Here is a 25,611-nt window from a genome sequence, read left to right on the forward strand (position 1 = left end):
CTGGGAAACTGCCTTTGAAATGACTGTCACAAAAGTGCCATTCAGATCAAATGCTTTAATCTCAGCCACCAAACTCCAATCCTCAGAGCCCCATAAACTGCATGGTTATTTGCTGACTGTGTGCTTCTTAAGAGTGGTCCTTTAATCAAAGCTAAAATTCCATGAGTGGAATCCAGGAAACAGAAAAGATATCTCACACCCTCACTACTGCCAGGCTTTCTTGTCTTAGCCTCTTATGCCTTCCATTCATTACAGCTGAGTTAAGCCTTCAACTCGTTTATTCAAGTACATCTTGTATCTGGTTCTGCTGTGCAGTTTTCCCTTGATAGCATATTTATCAATATGACTTAATGGGGAAGAACAGAACATGTCTGACTGACATTTCACATACTTTTCTTTATATGCATAATTGCTAAGAAAATAACAGCGGCCCAATCGCCTGGCATGTCACTCCTCTAAAGAACACGTCAGTCATATCAGGTGGAGTTATTTTATTAGGGCAAGTGTGTGTCCTGTTAACTCATCTCACTTGCGAGTGTGACTGTGAGGCATCTTCCTCTCTCTACATGGGCCGCTCCCGGGGTCTGGTCACGATATGCCACCACAGAGGGGGCAAGTCACCTTGCTTTCGGGCTGGGGGCAAAGCTTCAGTTCGGGGACCACCAACCGGGGTTTCCTCCTGCAGCTGCTTCACCTAGAAGAGGGGTAAGGAAGGAACGATTAGAAAAGGAGTCGAACTGACGGTCCGACCTCTCTGCTGTGGAGCAGTGTCAGCGTTGTTTCTACTGTGTCACATGACACTCTGATCCTCACTACAGAAAAGGGTTGTTTATACAGAACTGCATTATTGTTATGCCCATATTTTAACTCAGATACAAAAGCTGTTCTCCTTCACGGTTTTCCCATTCTTAAAACAGCAAGGCTGAGAACAAACCCTCCTACCCCACCTCCTACTCATTAAGCGAAACTCTGACAATTACTACTCCAAGTTCCCCTTGTTATGGCCCCTTCACCTGACCACCCCGCCATGTTATCCTGTCTCTGCAAAGTGGTCTCCAAAAGCACTGTTAAGAAACCTCCATTTGAATGCATTAGGGATTAATTTAAAAGCCCTCCAAATAGCAGTCAGGTACAAACGTGCTCAGTCCTGCCCCCTGCTGCCCAGCTACCCCTTGTTCCAGCGAACCTCCGAGACCACCACTGTCTTAATAGAGGAGGAGACCCAAGGCACCCACTTTCCAGAGCCATGATTTTTTGAACCTCCCTACAGAAAACCAATTCTGGGTTGTGGCAAACCTGGGCCACAGTACATGTGCTGTTTAATAATGTCAATGGGATTAATAAAGGAGGAAGGTTTTGGGGAGAGGTTACCAAAGCAGTCAACTGCAGAATGAATCTGCTGCTCTCCATGAACACACACGCCTCAAGTTGCCAAATGCTCACATACTTCTTGGAAAACACTGCCCTCCTTGATCACAAAATCATGACTTCAAGTAACCCAATATCCCAGTAACTAGTGTCCTCTTCCAGCTCATTTACTTAAAGGCTCCTTGAAAATAACTTCTTGAACTCACAGAGGCTACCAGTTCCCACGTGCTCCCACCTAACTTGCCCTTCTCTGCATCAGTCTCCTGTGTACTTCCCTACTTGATCCAGCTAGATTCCATCACGAAAATCACTCCCTATGGAGTAACTCCAATTCCTTGTCGCTCTTGACAGAGAACAGCCACACCACCTACCTTCAGGCCTGCACCCATACAGCTTAGTACTGCTAGAAAAAAAAAATTCTGGAACAATCTGGAGTCACAACGTGTCTACTCCCAGCCGCACATGGGCCTTCAGCACCCCACGGCAACCTTCCCGCTCCTCTCCAGGAAGCTCATCCCCTGGCCCATGACTATCACACCCTTTCCATGTTCTACAAAAATGCTTTGCCCACTCCCTGGCTTTTCCTTATTTCACTTAAAAAAAGAGAAGCCAGCACATCAAAGTCTGTCATTTCCCCAAAAGTATTTACCTACAGCTTCTGTCCAATAAGAATGGAGGAGAATCCCTTCTCCTTTCAAAGGCCCCCCCACAGGCTCAGGATCCTTAAAATTTTTCTTTTTGTACCTGTTCCATCTCGAATCGGCATTACCAGACTCTCCCTCACCCCAAATCTCACCAGCAGACATGCATTATTATTTATTTTAAAAGAAAGTAATCTCTCAGTCTCTAGTTACCGCCCCATTTCTTTGTTCTCCTCAGCAAATGTTCAAGAACCATCTCTCCCTCCCATTTTCTCCTCCTCAGCTTCCAATCAATCTTTGTGTCACAGGTAAGCTCAAGTCAGGGCCACTAATGCCCTTTCTGTAACTAACACCTTTCGACGTTATTTCTAGGACCCTAGTGCACATCAAAGATGACTGGCCCTGGCCACTATTCCTGAAACACTTTCTCTTGGATCTAAGGATCTCAAACCTTTCTGTGGCTCTCTGCCAGCCTCCACTTAATCCAGTTCCTCTGCTGTGGAGAGGGAACTGGGAAGAGGGCCCCTATTCCCTCTTCTGTGGCTTTTAAAACAATTGATAATGCCCACATTTCAATTCTGAGCCCAAATCTCTCTTCTGAGTTCCAAATCTGCACATCCAAAGTCACCCTCTGACACCTGCACCAGATGTCTCACAGGATTCTCAACTTTAACATTTTTAAACATTTAAAACTGAACACTTGATTGTCCTCTGACATCTGTTTTTTCTTCTCTTCCCTATCTCAATAAACACGGCCACCAAACTCCACATGTTGAAGCTTAAAACCTGGAAATCATTCTTGATTCTTCCCTGTCCTTTACTCCACACGGTCCCTCCCACCCCAATCCAATCCCTCTTCACATCCCTGCCAACAATATCCTAAAGCTGCCTCCTTCCACACCCACCATGCCCATCCTCGTGCTAGTTGTGAGGTCTTTGGACTGAACCACTGCAGTAACCCAAACTGGTCTCTTCCCTTCTCCACTTGCCCTTTCCAGTTTATTTTTCACGTGACAGCAAGACTGAATTTTTTAAAATAAAAATCAGGGCTTCCCTGGTGACTCAGTGGTGAAGAGCTCACCTGCCAAAGCACTAGACACAGGTTCAATCCCTGATCCCGGGAGGCTCCGCATGCTCCAGAGCAGCCACGCCCGCGCGTCACAAGTATTGCGGCTGTGCTCTAGAGCCCAGGAGCTGCAGCTACTGAAGCCGACACACCCGAGTCCACGCTCAACGAGGAATCAGCGCAGTGAGAAGCCTGCAAATGGCAACTAGAGAGCAGCCCTGCTTGCTGCAACTAGAGACAAGTCCTCATGGCAATGAAGACCCCACACAGCCAAAAAACGAGTAAGTTTTAAATACATATATCAGTCATCACGAGTGGAAAATACCCAAGGCGCTCGTGGAGAAGGTTAATATAGAGGAAAGTCAAGCAAAGGGTTATGGAGGGGAAGGAGGAGAGAAACAAAATTTAACAGAAAAGCCCGAAGACCAGGAAACACACTTAACCTATTTCTAAGGTGGTTGTAAATGTTGTATCGAACACAACCCGAAAGAGAAAGTATAGGCAAGACTCACCTCCCGCTCCCAGCTCTCCCTCCGCAGTTTCTTCCACTGCTCTCTCTTAGCGAAGTAGTCAGGATACATCGCTTTCTCCGAAGGATGCCAGTCATCTAAGCACCACTCGGGAACCTGTCAGGAGGGGAAATCACAGCGTCATTCCACAGAACACATTTACATGTCACAGAGAGGGCCTTCTCAGGAAACAAAAATCAATGCATTTTTATAACAATTCTAAGTACCACAGTTGCTTCTGACACTAAGCCATAAATAGCAGAGGACCAAAATAAAGGAGAACACCTTAGACTGAAACCACCTAGGGCTGTGAAACAGCAAGGTCAGTCCAAAAAGAACTGGCATCGTCCCTCCCCTACCCAAGCTCTCTAAACATCCAACGTGGCTTTATGTTATTTGGAAATAACACTTAGAATACTAAGCACCAATTGAAACTGCCTAACTTCAAGATCCAAAAATGAGTTATTTACCCATTCCTTAAGCACTTTCCTTTGTCAAATAGTTTACTGCAAGACCCTGGCTCTGAGTTTAGAAAGAAAAGTCTTGATGGCATGTGGGAGAGAGAAAACTTGACACTAAAAAAAAAAAAAAAAGTGTAACTGTCAGAAAAGAAATCTACCTGCCCTTAAAAAGGTGAGTGGTTTCCAGGGCTGAGGTTTGAAATTCGACACACCTGTGGTCCTCACCTACCTTGTAACACTCGTATCTCTCATAGGAGGTGCCCCCCGGAGACTCAGGGAAGATATACGGCTGAGGATGCTGACCATGCCAGAATTCTTCCTCTGCCTCCCTCAGCAGCTTGGTAGCCTTCACCATGTCCTTTTCATTCTTATGTTCATCAAACCGGGCTCTCAACAAGCAAGCAAAATACCGGTATTTATCCCTTAAACCAAAATGGTTTTGGAGATTAGAAATGTAATCTGCTCAATCGGGCAGTAGAACTATCTGACAAGAGGCAGTACTTCCACTAATGCCTCCCCGGTGAGTAGTGCAACTTCCCAGCCCCTCCCCGGACCCTGTCAACGGAGTGGCCGCATCATTACGACAGCTTTCTTGGCAGTCCCCCCCAAACACCAGCAGCAAAAAATTATTGTATTAATACACATAGCCTATTAATAAACACAGCCTAACCTCTTTCCCCATCTCCTCTATAGGAGGATCATTCAATTCACTGAATGACAACTTACTGAACTTCCTCCTACCTTGTGCTAGACACTGAGCTAAACTCTGAACACAGAGATGTGGAAGGCAGATATTAACATGGTGGCAACAGTGTGGCTCAAAACAGACCTGGGTTCAAATTCTGAATCTGACACTAGCTGCATGACCTTAGCCAAATTCTGGTCAGGTTCTAGAAAGTGTTAGTCAAACTGTTCCTCGGTCGTGTCTGACTCTTTGCGACCCCATGGACTGTAGCCCACCAGGCTCCTCTGTCCATGAGATTTTCCAGGCAAGGTTACTTGAGTGGGCTGCCATAGATGCAGAGATCATTTATGGGGCTTAAAAATTTTATTATTAATTTTTAAAACAATAGTTGATTTACAATGTTGCATTAGTTTCTGGTGTACAGCAAAGTGAATTAGTTATACATACATATAGTTTTTCATATTCTCTTCCATTATGGCTGATTATAAGATACTGAATATAATTCCCTGTGCCATACAGTAGATCCTTGTTATAGACAATAGTCTGTATCTGCTGATCTCAAACTCCTAATTTATACTCCCACCCCAACTTCCCCTTTGGTAACCATAAATTCGTTTTGTCTGTTTCGTAATTACATTCATTTGCATATTTTAATTCCAAATATAAGTGATATCGTATTAGTCTTGTCTTTTTGACTTACTTCACTTAGTACAATCATCTCTAGGGTCATCTATGTTGCTACAAATGGCATTACTTCATTCTTTTTTATGGCTGAGTAATAACAGGGCTTTGATAATACAGGCCATAGATGATAAGGGCCTGAAGCAGGCCACAGTGATGGATGGTGACAGGAGAGAAACATTTAGACTACAAATTTATGAGAGCAGGCTATGGAGTTGGATTGCTTAAGACTGAATCTTAGCTCTGCAGTTACCAGCTGTGTGATCTAGGGTAAATTACTTCAAGTCTTTAGGCCATGGGTTCCTCCTCCATTAAAATGTCAATGAAGAAGTGAAGTGAAGTCACTCAGTCGTGTCCGACTCTTCGCGATCCCATGGACTGTAGCCTATCAGGCTCCTCTGTCCATGGAATTCTCCAGGCAAGAATATTGGAGTGGGTTGCCATTTCCTTCTCCAGGGGATCTTCCTGTCCCAGGGATCGAACCCAGGTCTCCTGCACTGCAGGCAGACGCTTTTATCTTCAGGCTGTCCTTAAAGATGCTATAAGCTAAAACATATAAACACACTTTACACAGTGCTGGGTACATCCTCAGTGCTCAATGTCAACTACTGCGATTATTACAGTGGGAAGAGAATTTACAAAAATCAGGGTCCAGTTGTACATGGCATGTAAGTATGTATGTGTATGACTCTGGCAGAGGGGTAAATTTTGAGCCCCTGAAAATAATACCAAGACTTAAAGCTGAGTGACTATATTACTAGTAATGTCATTAGCTGAGGCAGGGAATTTGGGAAGAGAGTCAAAATGAGGTAGTGAAAATAAAAGTAAGTTCAGCTTCAGAGCACTGTAGGTAATCTAACAAATAGCTGGAAATACAGCTCTAGAGACAAGTCCCAACAATAGATGAGGCTGCACAGTGTATATACAGCAATAACCAAGTGTCTAGGATGGACCCATGCAGAACAAGTAGCACTGTGAGGACAAATGGAAGAAAAAAAATATCAGGAAAGTACCGAGAAAAGATGTCAGGAGATTTAAAGGAACGCTGAGTTAGTGTTATCATGATAACTACATTTATCCTTTCCTCCAAGGCTAACATTAATATTCCCAGATGCAGTTCAGCACTGCCTAAATTCTTGATGGCTTGACTTCCTTCATCTTATAAAACTGATAACTCTCTATGCTGTTAACATATGTCCATCTTTCCCATTAATCCATAAACTGCAACAGCCGAGAAAAAAGCCTTGTTAATATTTATTTATTCATCAGCCAGCATAGAATCTGAACGGCAAATTCTGTCATGAATAAAAAAAATTAGGAAAGTAATGAACCCTACAGCCTTGAACCTGGCCATCGGGCTGCATAGCAAAGAGAAGTCAGTCGATGACTTACAATCATCCCAAATATATAAAATCTGGGCTTCAAGGATGCCCTTCACAGCTTTTCCAGACATACTCAGTTTCATATTGCTTAGAAGTTTTCCTCAGAAGCCTTCTCCTTAGACTAGGTTTTAGGATTCTGCTAAGGGAGTAGAGGCCTTGCATTCATATACATCTTGGGATGTTACCCCAGGATCACAAAAATCCGTGTTTTAAGACTGCGTTCTAAGATCGTGTTCTAAGACTAGTTCCGGATGGACAAGAGAGGAAAGAAAAAAAATTATGTGGGAGGTAAAGAATTATGTGGGATGAAGCTAACAAAAAGGACTGGACGAAGCTATAAAGAGGAAAGCTGATGGGGGTGGGGTGGGGGTGATGATGATGCTTTGGAGTTAAGACACCTGAGTTTTAATCCTGGCTAGGCCACCTACCAGCTGCAGGGCCTTGAGTAAGTTATTCTCTTGCCTTTTCTCATCTATAAAATAAGGCTGCTGCTGCTGCTGCTAAGTCGCTTCAGTCTTGTCCGACTCTGTGTGACCCCAGAGACGGCAGCCCACCAGGCTCCGCCGTCCCTGGGATTCTCCAGGCAAGAACACTGGAGTGGGTTGCCATTTCCTTCTCCAAAGCATGAAAGTGAAAAGTGAAAGTGAAGTCACTGAGTAGTGTCCAACTCTCAGCGACCCCATGGACTGCAGCCTACGAGGCTCCTCTGTCCATGGGATTTTCCAGGCAAGAGTACTGGAGTGGGATCCATTGCCTTCTCCATAAAATAAGGCTAAATCATCTCTAACTTCCAGAGGTGCGAGGACTAAAGAAAAGAACGCACTTGTTATTACTGCCAATATGAGGAACGCGGTCACGAAGGAAGCTATTATTGAGTGAGCGCTGGAGGCACAACAAAGTCCATCTGCGGTACTTTCTTTCTCTTAATTGTTATGCAACCCTTTTCGTGGGTACCGCGTCGTTTTCCTGATTAGAAAACCGAGGCCCGAGCCAGATAAACAAGTTTTCAAGGTCTCCCAGATATGGGCGATGAATTCCGCATTCGAACCCAGGTCTAGAGGCGGGCTTTGGGGGCGAGGGGCCGCGTTCCCACCCCGTCCCCGAAGTCCTTGAGCCGCCCGGTACCAAGGGCCTCTCGGCCTCTGTGGGAGCCGCCGGGGTCACCTCCCCGCACCCTGGGTCCCCATCTCCCACCTGTGGATGCACCATGATTCCAGGTGTCGCAGCGCCCGCTTATAAAGCCGCAGCACCTTCTGCTGGTGGGTCAGATACGCGGCCGACGACAAAAACGCCATGATGGCCGGCTCACCTTCAGCAGCCCTGAGGGCGCCCGGGAAACCGGATGTCAGCGGCGAGGGGGCGGGGCTGATGGGGGCGGGGCGATAGAGGGCCGTTTCCGCTTCCGTCGAGGAGAACCTGGGGCTGCAGTCATGAGTCGTTTCAAATTCGTGGGTAAGAGTTTGCCAAGATTTGGGGCATTTCCATTCCCAGGCGTCGCGCACCGCTGCTAGAGGGCCCAGGACGTGAGCTCGCCAGCTCTTTGCCGGGTTGAACGTGCACTCCGCGGAAGAGGGCGCGGGGAGGCCTCTGGGTGCTGGTAATGTTCTGGTGCTCAGTCTGGGTGCTGGCTTCACCGGTGTGCTTACTTGTGAAAATTGACGAACTTCGCAGTTATGACTTGTGCTCTTTCCAACATGTTGTTGTATTCAATAAAAAGAAAAAAAGAACAACTACTAAAACACTCAAGGCCAGACGTTGTATTCGCCTCTAGCCTACGTGCACCTCCCACCCCTTCCCGTTTGTTTGGCGGAGAGGAGGATGGGGTATGGCTTCGAGGGACGCGTTCACTCACTGATTCGTATCATATAGTTCACATCACATTTACTGAGCGCCTCTGGTGGGCCAGGCAGCGGCCTAAAAACACAGATCTGTCCTTAATCTGCTGGCATCTGGTGGGGAAACTGGAAGACACAATGGGAAGAGAACAAGTTGTGTACTTGGCAAGTACACTAACCTTTCAGCATCGGCAGAACAAGAGAGGAAGAATTCGACAGGAACTAAAGGAGTAAGCGTATTTAGTACCAGGCACTCAGGAAAGGTGGGGGGCGAGAGGAGGGCACGGATATTGTGAGAGCTAGGATTGGAAGGCTGACTTGGGGCTTGAATGTGTTGCTGAGTTTAATTTTACTGTATATAGAGTGGAGGTTCACTGGAGGCTTTTGACAAGGAGCATTCCTTAAGCAAATCGTTGGATGCCAGTTTCACATTGGGAGCATTGGGCTGTGGGATACAGCAGTGGGTAAAGCAGGCCATGCGCTTTCTTTGTGAACTTTCTAGCCACTTGAAGTGGGAAAATGACAGCTGTTGTGTAGGTTTGGTAGGTCACAGGGAGAGGCAGGGAAGCATATCAGAACTTGAGCAAGGGCATTGGAAAAGGGAGAGAGAAATGGGGGAGAGGTACAGATGCAGCATTTAGTGGCTAAGAGTTTATGACAAGGGAGAGTAAACATGATTCAGGGTTGGGATAAATACCTCAATATGAAACGTAAAACTGAAATGGGTGGGAGATGTCAGGAAATCCATTTGGGTTAGGTAAATGTGAGAATCTTACAGGACATCAGGTGGAGACAGTTTTACTGGTCAGTTGGAAATGTCTTGCATTCAAAGAGGTTAGTATTATAAACTTAGATCTAAGAGTTGTTTGGGGCAGTACTTTTTTTACAAAGATACTGTGCTAAGTATGTGGAATTATAAAGAATCTAGTGGTACAGTTTTCAGGCTGGAGAGGTATGTACAGTCAAAGCAAATGCAGGGGAGAGTGTTTTAAGTGGCACCTTAAAGTGCCATGAAAGAGGTTTTCTAAAATACTGTGGGAGAGCCTGGGGTGGGGGACAGGTAGGTCCTCAGATATTGTAGACACTTTGCAGGTGTGGTGTCCCTCAGCCTCTCTATTACAGTCTGTGATATAATTGATGGGGTAGATGGGGTGAGAGCCACAAAACACTCCACAAAGAAAAGGAAACACAACTTTTTAAAAGTTTTGTGTTTGTAATAAAAACTTAATCCTTGCCTCAACTTATGTCTCTTTAATCCTTTCTCCAGCCTCCAGAGTGGTCTATATAAAGAAGTCAGCTACACTTTTCTTCTGCTTCAGATCTTTTAGTTACTGTCCTCAGGATAGTTGAAGTGCCTTAACATAGCATTGGAGAAGGAAATGGCAGCCCACTCCAGTATATTCTAGCGTGGAGAAGTCCATGGACAGAGGAGCTTGGTGGGCTACAGTCCATGGGGTCGCAACGGGTCGGACACGACTGAAGCAACCTAGCACACAACATAGCATACAAGCCTTTCTATGGTCTGATCCTGCCTGCTTTTCCAACCGCATCCTTTTATGCTCTGTAAACACTTGGAGGTGCTGTTTCTTCTTTCTGAAAAGGTTTTAGAGTGGCAGTTTGGGACCATAATGTCCCTTCTGTCTCTAATATCCTCTTGCCTGGTTGATTTTTACCTACCCTTTACTTTACCACATTATTTTATAATTAAAATACTTATGTATCTGCCTTTCCCATTAGTTTACACTCTTTTAAGGCGGATACTTGGTGGTACTTGTGGTATTTGTCTTTGTTTCCCAGGGGCTTATTTAGTACAGTGACTGTTCAGTGGAAGTATGAATGAGTGGGTAAAAGATGTGTAATCTTAGTATAGGTGGTAAGAAAATTGATAAAGGAATCTCAACTAGATAAGCTAGAAAAGACTTCTTATAGAAGGCGGGTTTAAGTGAAACATTTCTTTCTGTATGCTCTTCATTTCCACTCTCCAGGGGTAAACAATGTTTAAACTTTATATCCTTCCATAATTTTTAAATTTATATGGAGACATAAAAATAGGCAAACAGATGTGTCTTTTTATGACAAAAATGGGATCATACTATGCATTCTGCCTTTTTTATGTGAGTTTATTCCATGCCATTTTAAAAGTTCTGCCTATAGTATTCATCAGCAGTACTTTGGAAAACAACCTGTTAGACCCATGGACAGTTGTTCCATGAACAAGCTTTACATGCAGCAGTTGCATGAAAAATTACACCAGTGGAGGAAGTTCCCTGGTGGTCTAGTGGGTGGAATTCAGTGTTCTCACTGCCATGGCTGAGGTTCAGTCCACGGTTGGGCAGCTGGGATCCCATAAGCCAAAAGGTGTGGCCAACTTTTTTTTTTTTTAATAATAGAAAAATTAAACCAGTGTTATAAGAGCAATCTTAGATTTTTATTTAGGACAGCTGACTATCCCCAGGTTATAATCCTATATTACCCCCTTCTCAAATCGCATAACCAATGGCTGCCTGTGTTTCTAATCTGGGGAAGGAGGGCAGGAAGCAGAAGTATTTGTGTTTTATGGGAAATATTGCTCCCTCCTAGGAGACACTTCAACATTGTGTCTTAGGTTACACTTGAGACTAATTTCTGTGACATTGCATATCATACCACAAGTGACCGTCTTCTCAATCTGAATAGCAATAAGAATCTATGCTTAATCATTGCAAAGTGATCAATTTGGAATGGAGTGGAAGCTCCCTTTTCAATGCTGGTGAGTTCCTGCTCTAAAAAGTAAAGTCACTCAGTCTGATTCTTTGCAATCCCATGGACTGTAGCCTACCAGGCTCCTCTGTACATGGAATTCTCCACACCAGAATACTGGAGTGGGTAGCCATTCCTTTCTCCAAGGGATCTTCCCAACCCAGGGATCGAACCCAGGTCTTACACATTGCAGGTGGATTCTTTACCAGCTGAGCCACCAGGGAAGCCCTCCTGCTCTAAAACTCACCCATCAAAGGTCATTTAAGGACCCAGAGTGAAGGATATACCCCCGGGTGATAGGGGTGGCGGCAGTGGTATGTAAATCTTGATGCATTTACAGAATTTCTCTGGATGTCTTGTCTTTAACATTGAAATAATATAGTGCCCTTCTAAAATTAAAGGCTATGTTATCCCCAAGATTTTCCAAAGTAAAATGGATACTCCAGGAAATCTCAGGGTGTTACTACACTGGAATACCCCTCATTTGAAAAGCAGAGGTTTATAAGATGCCCATCTAGTAGCTTCTGTGCTCACTCCCATCAGATGAACCCAGTGAGAGAGCAGCTGGCAGTAATTAGTAACAATTACCTCAACCTCAGGTTGATCCTGGGGCGTCAACAGCTGGGGGCTCTTAGAAACTGTCAGGAGCACTCCCCTCAGTGTGAGGACTAGAAATAAATACAGACATCGCTGGATGCTGGGGGCAGGGGGTGGCAGGGAGGGGAGAGGTTAAAAGAAGAGAGGGACTGTAAAATCACTCTCCACTGTGAACCTCTGCTCTACAGCACAGTGACTCTCTTCCACACTTCTACACACACCTGTATGTGGGATGCCCTTTCTGTTTGTCAGCTTTTGAGCTTTAGCTTTCTACAAGATTTAGATCTTCTGTGGAGCTTTTTCATCATTCTTGCCAAAACTGTTTGTGCTCCTTCTTGGCGCTCTGAAGCACAAAGCTGTGCTTTGTGATTATTTACAAAGTGATTATTTATAGGCTTAAAAGTATATAAATCTCCTACTATATTAGAGCCATTATGCTAGGTTCTAGGGATAGAGCTTTGAAGAAGATAAACACTTCTTGCCTCATGTTGCTTACAGTCCAGCTTATTTTTTGTTTTTTTTTAAAATTTTTTTTATTGAAGGATAATTGTTTTACAGAATTTTGTTTTCTGTCAAACCACTTTATTTTATATCACAAATGTTGTTTGCAGTTCCTATATAGACTGTAAATTCCTAGAAGGCTGGGACCAAGTGACAGGTCTTATTCATTTCTGTACCCCCTCACTCCTTACATAATATTTGGCATAGTGTTGCTCTTCATAACTGTTTGGTGAATAAAGACAATAATTTATTGCCCTCTCTGCATCTCCACTTGTATTACCCTAATTCAGGTTCTCTTCATTGCAAATAGGAACTCTTGACTCTTTCCAGATAAACTATCCTGACTCCATTTGCCCCATTCAGATCCCACCTTCTACAAAGACACCAGAAGGAGAGGTCCAGAATACCAGTCTTGGAGGCCATCAGTGCTTCTTGGTACATCTGGTGTCTTAAAGACAAGTATCCGTAACATGGTTGAGTCTGCCCTTTTCTGGTCACTCCCGTCTCTGCGCTTCTCTCCAGGATCACTGTGCTGTTTCAGACCCCGGTTGCTTTGTTTCTGCTGCTTCCCCTTATCTGCAGTTTCCTGTCTTCTGCTGGGTAACTCCCAACTCATCCTTGAAGATTCAGTTCAAGAGGTGCTTCTTTCTGGAAGCCTCTTCTGGACCAACTAGCAGACTGAGTTGGGTGGTCCTCTTGTGTGTCCCACAGTGCTCATATCTACTCGTGATTTCTCTACTAAGAAAAAAATACTTGTTTATTTCAGTACTTAAGATCCTGTGTCAGATCTTAGTTGTGGCATGCTGAATCTCTGGACTCTCTAGTTATGGCTGGTGGGCTTCGTTGCTTTATGGCATGTGGGATCGTAGCTCCCCAGCCAGGGATCGACTTGCATCTTTTGCATTGCAAGGCAGATTCTTGACTACTGGACCACCAGGGAAGTCCCCTAATTGTAATTTCTTAATTGGCTATTAAGGGGTATGCCTTCCCAGTTCTGCAGTGAGTTTCTTGAGAGCAGGACTACTGGCTTTCATCTTGGTATCCCAAGTGTCTATCACAGTGACTGACAAGCAATAGGCAAGTAGATTTTGTGTGAATGAATGAATGAATGTGTGAATGAAAAGTAAATGGACCTTTTATTTAAAGTAAGAAGTTCAAATAGAGGCCCTCCATGATTATATGTTTGTTTGTTTTGCTTTCCACAGATATTGGTATCAACTTGACAGATCCTATGTTCAGAGGAATTTATAGGGGGGTTCAAAAGCATCAAGGTAAACTTTTCTTTTATTAAGCTATTTATGAAGACAACTTTTCTGACTCAAGAGCATAAAAAGCTTAACCCACCCTTAAAATTGAAATATTAAAGGATTTATTGTGCGTCTTGGCTAAAACTGTAAACAAAGTGAAACCCGTATCAGCTATATTGGTAAACCACGATCATGAACATGTGTAAAATAGCTATTGTCACAAAATGCTACAAAGTTTACAGCTTTAAACATAGAAATTGAGATAACCGTAGGCATAAACGGCAAGCCATCGTGCTTCCGGTTCCGCCGCGGAGGCACATGAAAGTCGGTGAGTTGCCGCGGCGTCTGTCTCCGGCCGCGGGGCGGCGCTGGGACGGATCCCTCCGCGTCGGGTATGGGCTCAGTTGACCCGCGGCTGCGGCATTTCATCGAGGTGGAGACCCAGAAGCAGCGCTTCCAGCAGCTGGTGCACCAGATGACGGAACTTTGCTGGGAGAAGTGCGTAGACAAGCCTGGACCAAAGTTGGACAGTCGGGCTGAGGCCTGTCTCGTGAACTGCGTTGAGCGCTTCATTGATACAAGCCGGTTCATCGTGAAACGACTGGAGCAGACGCAGAAATCCAAGGCAGGCTTCTCAGAAAGCCTTTCTGACTGACCTCAGCATTACCTCTTTGGAAAATAAAGGTAGTTCAAGAAATGAAGAGCAGTTGATGGGATGGTTGAAGAAGGCTGTAGGGGAATTGGCTCCGAACCTTCGTCACTCTTGGGACATCCTGTCCTCTCAGAATGAACAAAGACCAATGTTTGTTTGTGGGCGGGGATTTGAGGGTTAGATGTGTTTGGGGTTGTTTTTTTTTAATGCTAATCTTGGGACAACAACTGATAGATGAGTGGAAAACTACTAGATGAATATTATTGTATGTGGGACGATGCTTTTCTCGTAGTCCCGTTAACTGCTTCTTATAATTTTATAGTGGAATTGCTCTATAATTTGACAGTGGGACCACATAGGTAATAATCTGTTAATTTGTTTTTTGTGTGGGTTCATTTCAGATTTCTGGGGATACCAATGTACATCCTTGGGTCTCAGGGCAACAGTCTGGGAAGAGTAATTTGCTACTTAACTGTAGGCCTCCTTATCTAGTGTTTGACTGTGGGTGATGGCAAAAATGTATGGTATGTTCATACAGTACATTCCAACTTTCTGGATTATCTCCCTCCCTTATACTGTGATTCACTTAAATATCTATATAAAGTATGGTCTCAAGCTAGGACAGGTTGCCTGAGAGTCTAGAGGCCTTTAGTTAAAGGAAGCTAGCCAGTGAACATAATTTTCATACTAAACTGCCACAAGGAAGAAGTTAACTTACCATGAATATCAGGGTCCAAAAAAATTTATAAAGATGTGCCTAAATGAGAAAATTAAGATTTGGGCCAGTCAGAAACTAACAGCAGTATCAGGTAGAGATGCATGCCTACTGTAAATCAGTATAGTTTCCATTTACTGCTTTTTTTCATCATTGAAATAAAAGCTTCTAAATGAAAAAAAGGCAAGCCATAAACCCAAACAGACTTTTCACCCTTTTGGTCAACAAAACAACTACAGTTCACCTATTTTGCCTTATATGGGTTTCTTTTTTTTTAAGGTATTGCTAGGTCTTATTATATGATAAGCACTTATCAAATAGTATTGATTTGACTTTGACTTAGTAACTGTGATTTCTATGTATTCTTTTAATATAGGATAATTAAATTATAGGTAAGTGAGTTCTTATTTATCAGATTTTAATGTGGGCTTCATCTCTTGCAGATGACTTACAAGACGTAATAGAGAGAGCTGTTCAGATTGGTGTTAAAAAGGTAACATTTCATTTTTGTTATTATTTAAAAAATAAAACAACTAAATTTTGGTTAAAAATGCTGCAGATGAGAAAGAGCCAATGCTACACTTAGCATTTTGTCATAGGTATTGTCATATTAGAAAGTTAATGAAATAAAATATCAAAATATTATGTTCTCATCAGTTTAAGTGACACACACCTTGTGGGTGGTTCTTTGATGCGATCAGAAATGTAGTAAATGGCCAAGTCTTCTTGAAGTTTTTTTAAAACCCATCTGAATTACCAGGTTTTTTAAGAGGCAACTATTAGTAGATTTTATAACATAATTTAGCTTTGGTTAGAAGTAAGCAGTCATCAAAAAGATATAACTCTAATCACCGTATTTAGCTTTTATACTGTGTGCAACATTTCAAGCAACTGAGAGAACACTTTAATTTTTATGGTAATAATTTGATAATCAGGAGAATTCCTACTACTTTAAGAGAGTTCTAAGCAAATAAATTTTAGCTCAATGTCAAATTGTTTGAATAGATATTTCTCTTTAACTGGTATTTTTTAAAGGAGCAAGCTAGCCCACACATGAGCACAGGGAATAAGATTTAAGTTCCATAAGGCTTCCCGGTAGCTCAGTGGTAAAGAATCCACCTGCCAATGCAGAAGACAAAAGTTTGATCCCTGATCTGGGAAATCCCACATGCCGTGAAGCAGCTAAACCGCTGGTTGAGCATGTGCTTTAGAGCTGGGAGCTGCAACTACTGAGCCCACACACACTAGAGCCCATGCTCTGCAACAAGACAGTCCCCCACAATGAGAAACTCCTGGCGCCAAAACCAGAGAGTAGCCCCCGCTCACCACAACTAGAAAAAAGCCCGCACAGCTATGAAGACCCAGCCCAGCCAAAAATAAAAATAATGAGCCTGCACAGCTATGAAGACCCAGCCCAGCCAAAAATAAAAATAATGAATAAATAAACTATACACACACACACACACACACACACACAGAGATTTAAGTTCCATAGTATGATATCAGAGCACTTGGTAGCTACTGCTTGTAAGTTAAATAAACCTCAGTTTTAAAAAGTGGCCAGGTGAGTTCTGCAGGTTGGTGTGTGACAGTCGAAGAGAGAGAAGCATTTTGGGAAAAAAAGCAGGAAAGCATGTTTGGGAAACTTGTTGACACTCTGTTAAAGTGGACTTATTTTATTCCTTTCTGTTTCAGTTTATGATTACAGGTGGAAATCTACAAGACAGTAAAGATGCACTGCATTTGGCACAAACAAATGGTATCCTCATATTACTTTTACCTCCCACAATGTGAATTAAGTTATTTTGAAGAAGTCTTTCTGAGAACTGCCTCAGGTACAGATACAGCAGATCATGACTGTAACAGCAGGAAGATAGACTGATTTCAGTGGGACATGATTAAGATGAAAAAATTCAAAGTGTCCATTGTCATATCAGATGAGCCCTCTTGTATATAATAAGGATTATTTTAAGATTTCAGTCAATGAGAATTAAGTTCACTAGGCATAGAATTTAACCTCAGATATTCCTGATACAGAATTTTTGTGTGTATACTGTAATATGTTTAAGGTATGAGTTGCTTTTTATTTGCTCTTTAACTTAAGCTACAAAAGATCATATATTAAAATATTTATCATGTAGATCAGAGACACTGTGCAAGGCCCCAGGAATGCAAGTAATAATATAGTATATAACCCTTCATACGCTCACCTTATAGACTAAATAAATACAGGCATATGAACATAAAGTTTCAGAGTTGATTCCTACAAGAACCCTAGTTACATAAAACACCCTCTTTTATCTGACGTTTATTTACTTAAACTTTTTGTGGTTTGTTTTTGCTGGGGAGGGGCCAGGAGCATACTTCATGTGCTTGACACTAAAGAATTAGGCATTCCATGTTATTTTTCAAAATACTGATTTATTCATTAAAAGCTGTTATTTATTGAAATCTTTGAAAATGCATACTTCAGGATTCACTGATACTTTAGTGATTAAAGTCCTAAAAACATCTTCCCAGAGGCTTTTGATGTGTATAAGAATATTACCTTCCATACTTCCTTCCATACATAATATTACTTCCATATTACGTTCCTTACTTGTTATCCCCAAACAGATAGGCTTTTAAAAGTTCTCAGTTCTTCCACTCCTCTGCGTGTTAAAGCAGTTTTCATATTCATGTCCAAAAATGGCATTAGTATTCCAGAAATTCTTATGTGATTAATCTAGTGCATTTTGGATAGTTTGACTAGTTTATGGGTATTGTTAAAAATGGACCAGTTGAAATTATGTGATATTCTTTTTTCATATTAAATATAAATATGGGAAAAATACTTTGAAAATAACCCTGAGCATTGTTTTGTGCTAGATATGTTTTTCAGCACTGTTGGGTGTCATCCTACAAGATGTGATGAATTCGAGGAGAATGGCCCTGACCATTACCTGACGGAGTTGCTGAATCTTGCTGAAAGCAACAAGGGGAAAGTTGTAGCAGTAGGGGAATGTGGACTTGGTCAGTGTCAACGCACCCTGTTCACGTGACTCAGTTTGAAAATAGCTGATTTGTTCTTTACAAATCATGAGTAATTCTTGATTCTTTTTTATCTTTTAAAGATTTTGACCAACTACAGTTTTGTTCCAAAGATACTCAGCTCAAGTAAGGAAATTTATTGTCTTTAGAAATTTTTGTAAAAACTTAAGGGTGGTTTTTAAACAGTTTTTATCAGTTCGGAATGTAGTTAGGTTAAGCTTCAGAGTTTTGTTTTTTTTTTTTCCTTTGTATATGAGAAGTTAAGCAAAACAGATTCCAAGTACACTTGTATGGAATTTGTGAGGGGTTGAAGAATGCGGTTCCCTATTGGTTTAACCATCTAATTTATTAGAAACAGGGATGATTTTTACATGCTAGACTTTTGATTTTTGTTTGTTTGATAATAAGTGCATTCATACATGAACCATTCCAGTGAAATAAATTCAGTTGTGGGGCATATGACTTAAGAGTAAAAGATATTTTTAAAAAAGAGTATAGGGTCAGTTACCAAAGCTACAAAAGCATATTTCACTCTTGTTGGGCTTTGGATATTGTGATTGGAAGTTGAGAATCCTTTTGTAGGAGCCATCTTGAGAGTGGTGTCTTCTGAGAAAACACCAAGTTCACAAGCTTCAGAGACCTCCTATAATACCATTGCCTATAGCTGTTAGTTGGAGTTCCTGTTGCCAGACTGTTGGGTTGTGTTGAAGGCTGAAAAGAAAAATTGTGTCATGGGCTTAATTTAGGACCTAGGCATTTTGTTGAGTTTCAGGTACAGTGTATTAATTATCAGATGGTAAAACAGATTGAGCTTCTGGAGGAGGCTAATTTAGGTATTCATCTATTCAGCAAATATTTTGGAGTAGTATGTGCCAGAACCTGCTGGGAACTCATAGTATACAGAACTATAAATAAGGTATAATATCTGCTCCTTGAGCATTTAAGAATAAACAGCCCTTCATCCTGCTTAGGTTCTCAAACAAGACAGAGGAGTCTGGATCAAATTCTCTCTTAAGATACTGCCTAGCTTGCTCATAATATTTAATAACCATTTCTGTCATATGATCTTGGGTTAAGCCAGTGCTTGATGGCCTGAAGGGACTTTGTAAATTATGCCTGCCAGAAGTGTGCTTCCTTCTGCCCTCCCCTGCCTACACATGGCAGCCCCAGTGTGTCTGGTCCATGTGAAGTACCTGCGGTGAGGAGCAGACTGACAGTGAGTCTGTTGTACCCTGGACTCCAGGGTCCAGAATTCCTGAAGGACCATAACCACGTGACACGATGGGGTAATGTTCTATGGACCCTTCCTTTCAGGCTTCACGGTAGTAGAGCCTTTCAGAGCTGTTTAGTTGGTAGCATGTTATTTGCTGTGTTTTTTCAGGGACATTGACTGATTACTGGTAGGATTACTAAATCTCTGTACCTCTCCTGAATACCATGTAGGTCAGTTTGCTTAACCTTAGAAGTTCACATATTCACACTTAAATAGAGGAACCAGTTGTCTATAATAGTTTCTTAGGTTAAGCCTGCAGGTCATAATACCTCCACTTTCATGGCTGTTTTTGGTCAAGATGAGCCTCAGGAAGTGAACAGATCGTGTGGTGTGATCATCAAGGGCAGTGGCAGAGTCCCCCAAGATTTCTTGCCCATGACTTTATCCAGATGACACAAACTGATTCTGATATGCAACCGAAGTGCTTTAAACCTGATTTTTGTGTGTGTTACATGAAAACACTGATAGTATCAGCTCTGCGGATGCTTCACCATCATCTTAAGATCAGAACTTAAAAACAGTGTGTGTATAGCAGTGCATACTTCATGGGCTTCTGTGGTGGGTCAGTGGTAAAGAACCCGCCTGCCAATGCAGGAGACTCAGGTTTGAGATCTTCCCTGTGTTGGGAAGATCCCCTGGAGAAGGAAATGGCAACCCTCTCCAGTATTCTTGTCTGGGAAATCCCATGGACAGAGGAGCCTGACAGGCTACAGTCCATGGGGTCAAAAAGAGTCAGACATGACTTAGCGACTAAACAACAACACATAGTTTATGCTTCAGCACACATGCCAGTTGTCCAGGTGTTGTCCTGTAAGAGAGAGTTGAATTCCATTGGTTAAGTAAATGATTATCAAGTGTCTCCTCAGTCTGATACAAAGAAGAATAAATATGGCAAAAGCCATCACAATATTGTAAAGTAATTATCCTCCAAGTAAAATAGATAAAAATTTTAAAAAAGACTTGGTTCTTATGCCTCTACAGAAAATAGAGGACGTAAATAATTAAATTGGTTGGAAAAGCTATCAGAAAGTATGTGAACAGCAGAGGGAAGGACTCACTTTCTGGGGCAGTCAGATGGCTTTGCTAAGGTGACAGGATATGACCGAGGCCTCTTCCAGAGCAGGTAAAGCTAAGGACAAACTAAAGTACCATAGAAATTAAATAGATGGGCAGTTCAGTTTGAGATTTCATTTTCTTATAAAACATCAAATGACAGTTAAAAAAAAAATGACACACTTGTTGTATAAACAGATACCTGTGTTATCTACCTTTGCTTCCTCTTTTCCCATAAGGTGTACCTACAGCATCACTCTGATTCTCTGCCACATAGCACTCTGTCCTTGTTTCAACATTTCTCACACTGTAATAAGTGGGTTTGTGTTAACCCCTTCCACTCCCACACCACATTAGCGTCTGAGTTCTTCAAAGGCACAGACCAAGTCTTCCTCACGTTCTAGCTCCTATGCCACCTAGCACAGTACTCTGAGCACGATGTAAGTGTGCACAGAATTTTTAATAATGAGGGAAGCATCTTTTTGATTCCTATAGAGCATCATGGATAAAAAGTTTATAATTCAGCTTTTACTGTTGAGTCTGTTGGAAGAATTTAGACTTTGGTCTGTGCTTACATATGCCAGTTGTCTATCTGACACAATTACTAGTGTGCAATTTGTCACTGTTTTGCTTTTTAAAGTAAAAGTGTATAGTCAGGAAAATGATGTATGAGAAGAGACAAACAGAAAATAAGTTAGTATAATGGATTAGGAAGGAGGCAATACCAAAAAAAAAAAGAAAACAAAACAAAACGTGCTATTATGCAGTAGACAAAATATCTGAAAAAACAAACCAAAAAAAGGCAATAGATAACGTAGTATTAAAAATAAGACCTTTTGAATCAACAGATCTTTGTTTGAATCATATCTGCCTTTTGGTGTTTTCCTTTGTAAATTTCAATTTCCTCATCTTTAAAATGGGGATACTGTGCCTACCTTTCTTAACACTTAGTATGTAAAGTCCCTTGTGCTGTGCCCGACAAAGAGTACTGAATAAGTGTTAGAAATATTGCCATCCTAAAAGAAGACACTGGTTGTAGTTTTTGTTTGGGGCTTTTGAAAAATTTTTTTTAAAGAGAAGAAAAGAAAAGCAAGTAGATAAGGAAAAGGCCTGATCTAGATATGGAAAGATTAGCCTTTAAGCATACCCTGCATTTTCGGTTGCTTTGCCTGGTGCTACACTCCTTTCTTTGCTGCAGGTTAAGAGTTATGTTCATTTGAGTGGGAGGAATTTGCTTTGGGCATTTTTCTTGGGATTTTAGAATGTTGATACTGTGCAGTGGTATTTAATCAGACATCAGACAGAATTTCAAAATAATCATTTGGGGCTCTAAGGGCTAATGGCATGGAGTGTCTCACTCTCCCCTTTGGCTGAGGCAGGATTAACACTGGATTAAGGTGTACTGCTGGAATGCTTGGGTCTTTGGATTTACATCAAGCCAAATTACAGGCATTCCTCGGAGATACCAGGGGTTCAGTTCCAGACCATCACAACAAAGCAAGTCACGGGGATGTTTTAGTTTCCCAGTGCATATAAACGTTAGGTTTACGCTGTATTGTAGTCTGTCAAGTATGTGATAGGATTATGTCTTAAAAAACAATGCACAGACTTTAAAAATGCTTCATTGCTGAAAAATGCTAACCATCATCTGAGACTTCAGCCAGTCTTTTTGCTGGTAGAAGGTCTTGCCTCAGCGTTGATGGTTGTTAACTGATCAGGGTGTTAGCTGCAGCAATTTCTTAAAATAAGACAACAGTGAAGTTTGCTGCATTGATTGACTCTTCCTGTCACGAATTGTTTCTCTGTAGCATGGCAGTGCTGTGTGGTAGCATTTTACCCACAGTAAAACCTTTCAAAATAGGAGTAGTCAGTTCTCTCAAACTCTGCCACTGCTTTATCAAACTAAGTTTATGTCATGTCATTTCAACACTCTTCACAGCATCTTAACCAGGAATAGATTTCATCTCAAGAAACAACTTTCTTTGCTCATCCATAAGAAGCAACTTCTCATCCATTAAAGTTTTATCATAAGATTATGCAGTTCAGTCACATCTTTAGGCCCTGCTTCTAATTCTGGTTCTCTTGCTGTTTTCATCACATCTGTAGTTACTTCCTCCACTCAAATTTTAAACCCCTCAAGGCCATCTATGAGGGTTGAAATCAACTTCTTCCAAACTCCTGGTAATGTTGAGATTCTGACCTTTTCCCACGAATCATGAATGTTCTTAATGGCATCTAGAATGGTGAATCCTTTCCAGGTTTTCAGTTTATTATGGCCAGATCCATCAGAGGAATGAATGGCAGCTATAACTTTACAAAGTGTTTTTCTTAAGTAATAAGACTAGAAAGTAAAAATTACTCCTTGATCGATGGGCTGCAGAATAGATGTTGTGTTAGCAGGCATGAGAACAACATGAATCTCTTTGTACATCCCCATCAGTGCTCTGGGGTGAACGGGTGCATCGTCAGTGAGGGCATAGGCAGAGTAGATTTTTAACTTAATTCTTTTTTTCTCCTTTCCCTTCCCACCCCCCGCCCACACACTGTTTTGGCCGCATCATGTGGCATGAGGAACTACCCTGACCAGGGATCGAACCCATGCACCCTGCAGTGGAATCAAAAAGTCTTAACCACTGGCCCACCAAGGAGGTCCTAGCATAATTCTTAAGGGTCCTAGGATTTGGGGGTTGGTAAATGAATATTGGCTTCAACTTAAAAGTCACTAGTTGCATTAGCCCCTGACAAGAGTGTGAGTGTTATCCTTTGAAGCCAGGCATTGACTTCTCTAGCTATGAAAGGCCTTGATGGTATCTTTTTTTCAACGTAAAGCTGTTTCATCTGCATTGAAAATCTGTTCTTGAGTATAGTGACCTTCGTTAATTATCTTCACAAGATTTCTGGATACCTTGCTGCACCTTCTACATGAACACTTGCTATTTCACTTTGCACTTTAAAAAAAAAAATTTATTTTTAATTGGAGGATGATTCCTTCACAGTATTGTGATGGTTTCTGCCATGCATCAACATGAATCAGCCATAGATATACATATGTCCCCTCCCTCTTAAACTGCCTTTAAACCAAACTTCTTGGTTGTCTTATTTTAGAATTGCTGCAGCCACCCCAAACTTCATCTTGTACTTTTATGTTATAGAGATGGCTTCTTTTCTTAAACCTCACAAACCACCCTCTGCTGGCCTCACACTTTACTACTGCAGCTTCCTTACCTCTCTCAGCCTGCACAGAGTTGAAGTTAATTTGGATCTTGCTCTGGATCAGGCTTTAGCTAAGGGAATGTTATGGCTGGTTTGATCTAATATCTAGACCACTAAAACTTTCTCCATGTCAGCAGTAAGGCTGTGTTGCTTTCTTATCATTTGTGTATTCAGGGGAATAGCACTTTTGTTTCCTTTAGGAACTTTAACTTGGCATTTACAACTTGGCTAACTGGCTCAAGAGGCCTAGCTTTTGGTCTTTCTTGGCTTTAAAAGTGCCTCCCTTGCTAATCTTAAATATTTCTAGCTTTTGGTTTAAAGTGGGAGACCCGAAATGCTTCCTTTTATTTGAACACTCAGAGGCCATTCGTTGGATTATTAGTTGGCCTAATTTCAATGCTGTTGTGTCTCAGGGAACAGGGAGGCTCAAGGAGAGGAAGAGAGATGAGGGGACACACACACTGTTGATCAGCTTTGCTGTCTGGTATGAGCAAGGTTTGTGGCACCCCAAAACTACAATTATAGTGAGATCAAAGATCACTGATCACAGATCCAATCATGAAAGTACGGTAATACAATACAGTACAGATATGATCATGAAAAAGTTTGAAATATTACAGGAATTACCAAAATGTGAGACAGAGACACAAAGTGAGCAAATGCTATTGGAAGAATGGCGCCAATAGACATGTTTCATGTGGAGTTGCCACAAACCTTCAATTTGTTAAAAAAACCAAAAACCAAAAAAAACAGTATCTGAGAAGCTCAATAAAACAAGATATGTCTATAATAATTACTTTGTACTCTGAAGTTGAACTTTGCAAGTTCTTGTTGACCCTAAAATCAAAGAAGCAGTACTACAACCAGAAGCAAATTGAAACTTTGCTAAAAAGAGCAAATCTAACTCAAGTAAAGATTAATTCCCATTTCTGAATTTTTAAAAACCCTAAATAAAAGAAGCAGAGAAGTCTCTTAATAGATGCCACTTCCTGCCCTTTAGCTTCTGTTATTTCATTACCACTGTGGGTTGTTTTTCCTTTAAAGCCAATAGTCATATGATGTTAAGTACCAATTATCCTCGATTTGTATTATTAGGAATGATGTTTTACCTCTTAGTTTTCTTGTATAACACCTAGTTATTAGCTTGAGCACATTGACCTTTCTTTCCTCAAAGTATATAAAATCCCTGTAGGTACATGTTTGGGCATCTGTTATTTTCATAAATTGTACTTTTGCCTCCTCTGGGATAGGAAGGCTTATTTCCAAGCTGATCATTAGATTCTGTAAATCTGTGTCTTGGTTGTGTGGCTGTGTGTAGCCAGAAGCCAGATACAGAGTAAAGTTGACATAATGACTGGAGAACACGTCACTGCTGACATTTGAATTACTTTAGAGATTATGGAAGTAATGACTAGTAGTAATTATTAAAATATTTTTTTCTTCTAAGTGTTTGTTTATATTTCCTACACTGTGAAGTTTCAGCACTATGCTAATTAACTGAAAGTATTTTTACTTATTCTAGTCCAGCAGAATCTGAAACAAAAAACAAAAAAATGATGGATAATACATAGACCACCAACTTTAGGATGACTGTTTCTTTGAGAAGTACATTTCTATTTCTGATTTTAAAACTGAAGACTGTCAAGAGTTTTACAAAGGAGGTGCTCTAGGAAAATAGTTGTCTGGCATTTCCAGGAGATGGGATATAGGAAAACATAGCAAAGGAGATTTAAGTTAAATAGAAAAATTGTTCTTCCAAACACCTTAATAAAAGCTAAACCCTTGTCTGTGACTCCTGGTTTAGCTTAAATTGCACGACCATTAATGAAACCAAGAGAGAACACCACTGAAATGAAAGGGGACTGGAGCTTCCAGCCTGTCATGCCTGCGATACTGTCATTATATGCTGGGAACAGGAAGAGGCTTCTTGAAAGCCTCCTGTGTTGTGATCTTAGACAAGGCC

General features: G+C 41.6%; 2 protein-coding genes across 4 annotated transcripts in view; one reads left to right on the plus strand and one right to left on the minus strand.

The window, feature by feature from the left end:
- Positions 1-476: 476 nt before the first annotated feature.
- Positions 477-8,142, minus strand: NDUFB9 (NADH:ubiquinone oxidoreductase subunit B9). The gene is made up of 4 exons (XM_052651667.1): positions 7,988-8,142; positions 4,275-4,467; positions 3,588-3,701; positions 477-694 (listed from the first exon to the last, which is right to left on the minus strand). The coding sequence occupies exons 1-4, from the start codon at positions 8,086-8,088 to the stop codon at positions 563-565; spliced, it is 540 nt and encodes a 179-aa protein (XP_052507627.1). The 5' UTR covers positions 8,089-8,142; the 3' UTR covers positions 477-562.
- Positions 8,143-8,206: 64 nt separating this feature from the next.
- The window catches only part of TATDN1 (TatD DNase domain containing 1), a 30,776-nt gene continuing 13,371 nt past the window's right edge, over positions 8,207-25,611 (plus strand). For 2 of the 3 annotated variants that reach the window (XM_052651714.1, XM_052651716.1), the window contains exons 1-6: positions 8,207-8,245; positions 13,671-13,736; positions 15,523-15,572; positions 16,775-16,838; positions 17,948-18,091; positions 18,193-18,235. In XM_052651714.1, coding sequence (XP_052507674.1) covers positions 8,224-8,245; positions 13,671-13,736; positions 15,523-15,572; positions 16,775-16,838; positions 17,948-18,091; positions 18,193-18,235 — 389 coding nt within the window. In that variant the 5' untranslated portion in view covers positions 8,207-8,223. Of the gene's footprint in view, positions 8,246-13,670; positions 13,737-15,522; positions 15,573-16,774; positions 16,915-17,947; positions 18,092-18,192; positions 18,236-25,611 lie in introns of those variants that run through there. The other variant, XM_052651715.1, reaches the window with a different exon arrangement.

Source organism: Budorcas taxicolor, chromosome 14 (assembly GCF_023091745.1).
Source record: "Budorcas taxicolor isolate Tak-1 chromosome 14, Takin1.1, whole genome shotgun sequence".
Taxonomy (NCBI): domain Eukaryota; kingdom Metazoa; phylum Chordata; class Mammalia; order Artiodactyla; family Bovidae; genus Budorcas; species Budorcas taxicolor.

Coding starts and splice junctions, on each gene's coding strand:
- NDUFB9 (XM_052651667.1), bottom strand. CDS start 8,088: ATGGCGTTTTTGTCGTCGGCCGCGTATCTGACCCACCAGCAGAAGGTG. Junction 3,702..4,274: donor AGAGATACGAGTGTTACAAG/GTAGGTGAGGAC, acceptor CCCTCCTGACAG/GTTCCCGAGTGGTGCTTAGA. Junction 695..3,587: donor GGGAGAGCTGGGAGCGGGAG/GTGAGTCTTGCC, acceptor CCCCTCTTCTAG/GTGAAGCAGCTGCAGGAGGA.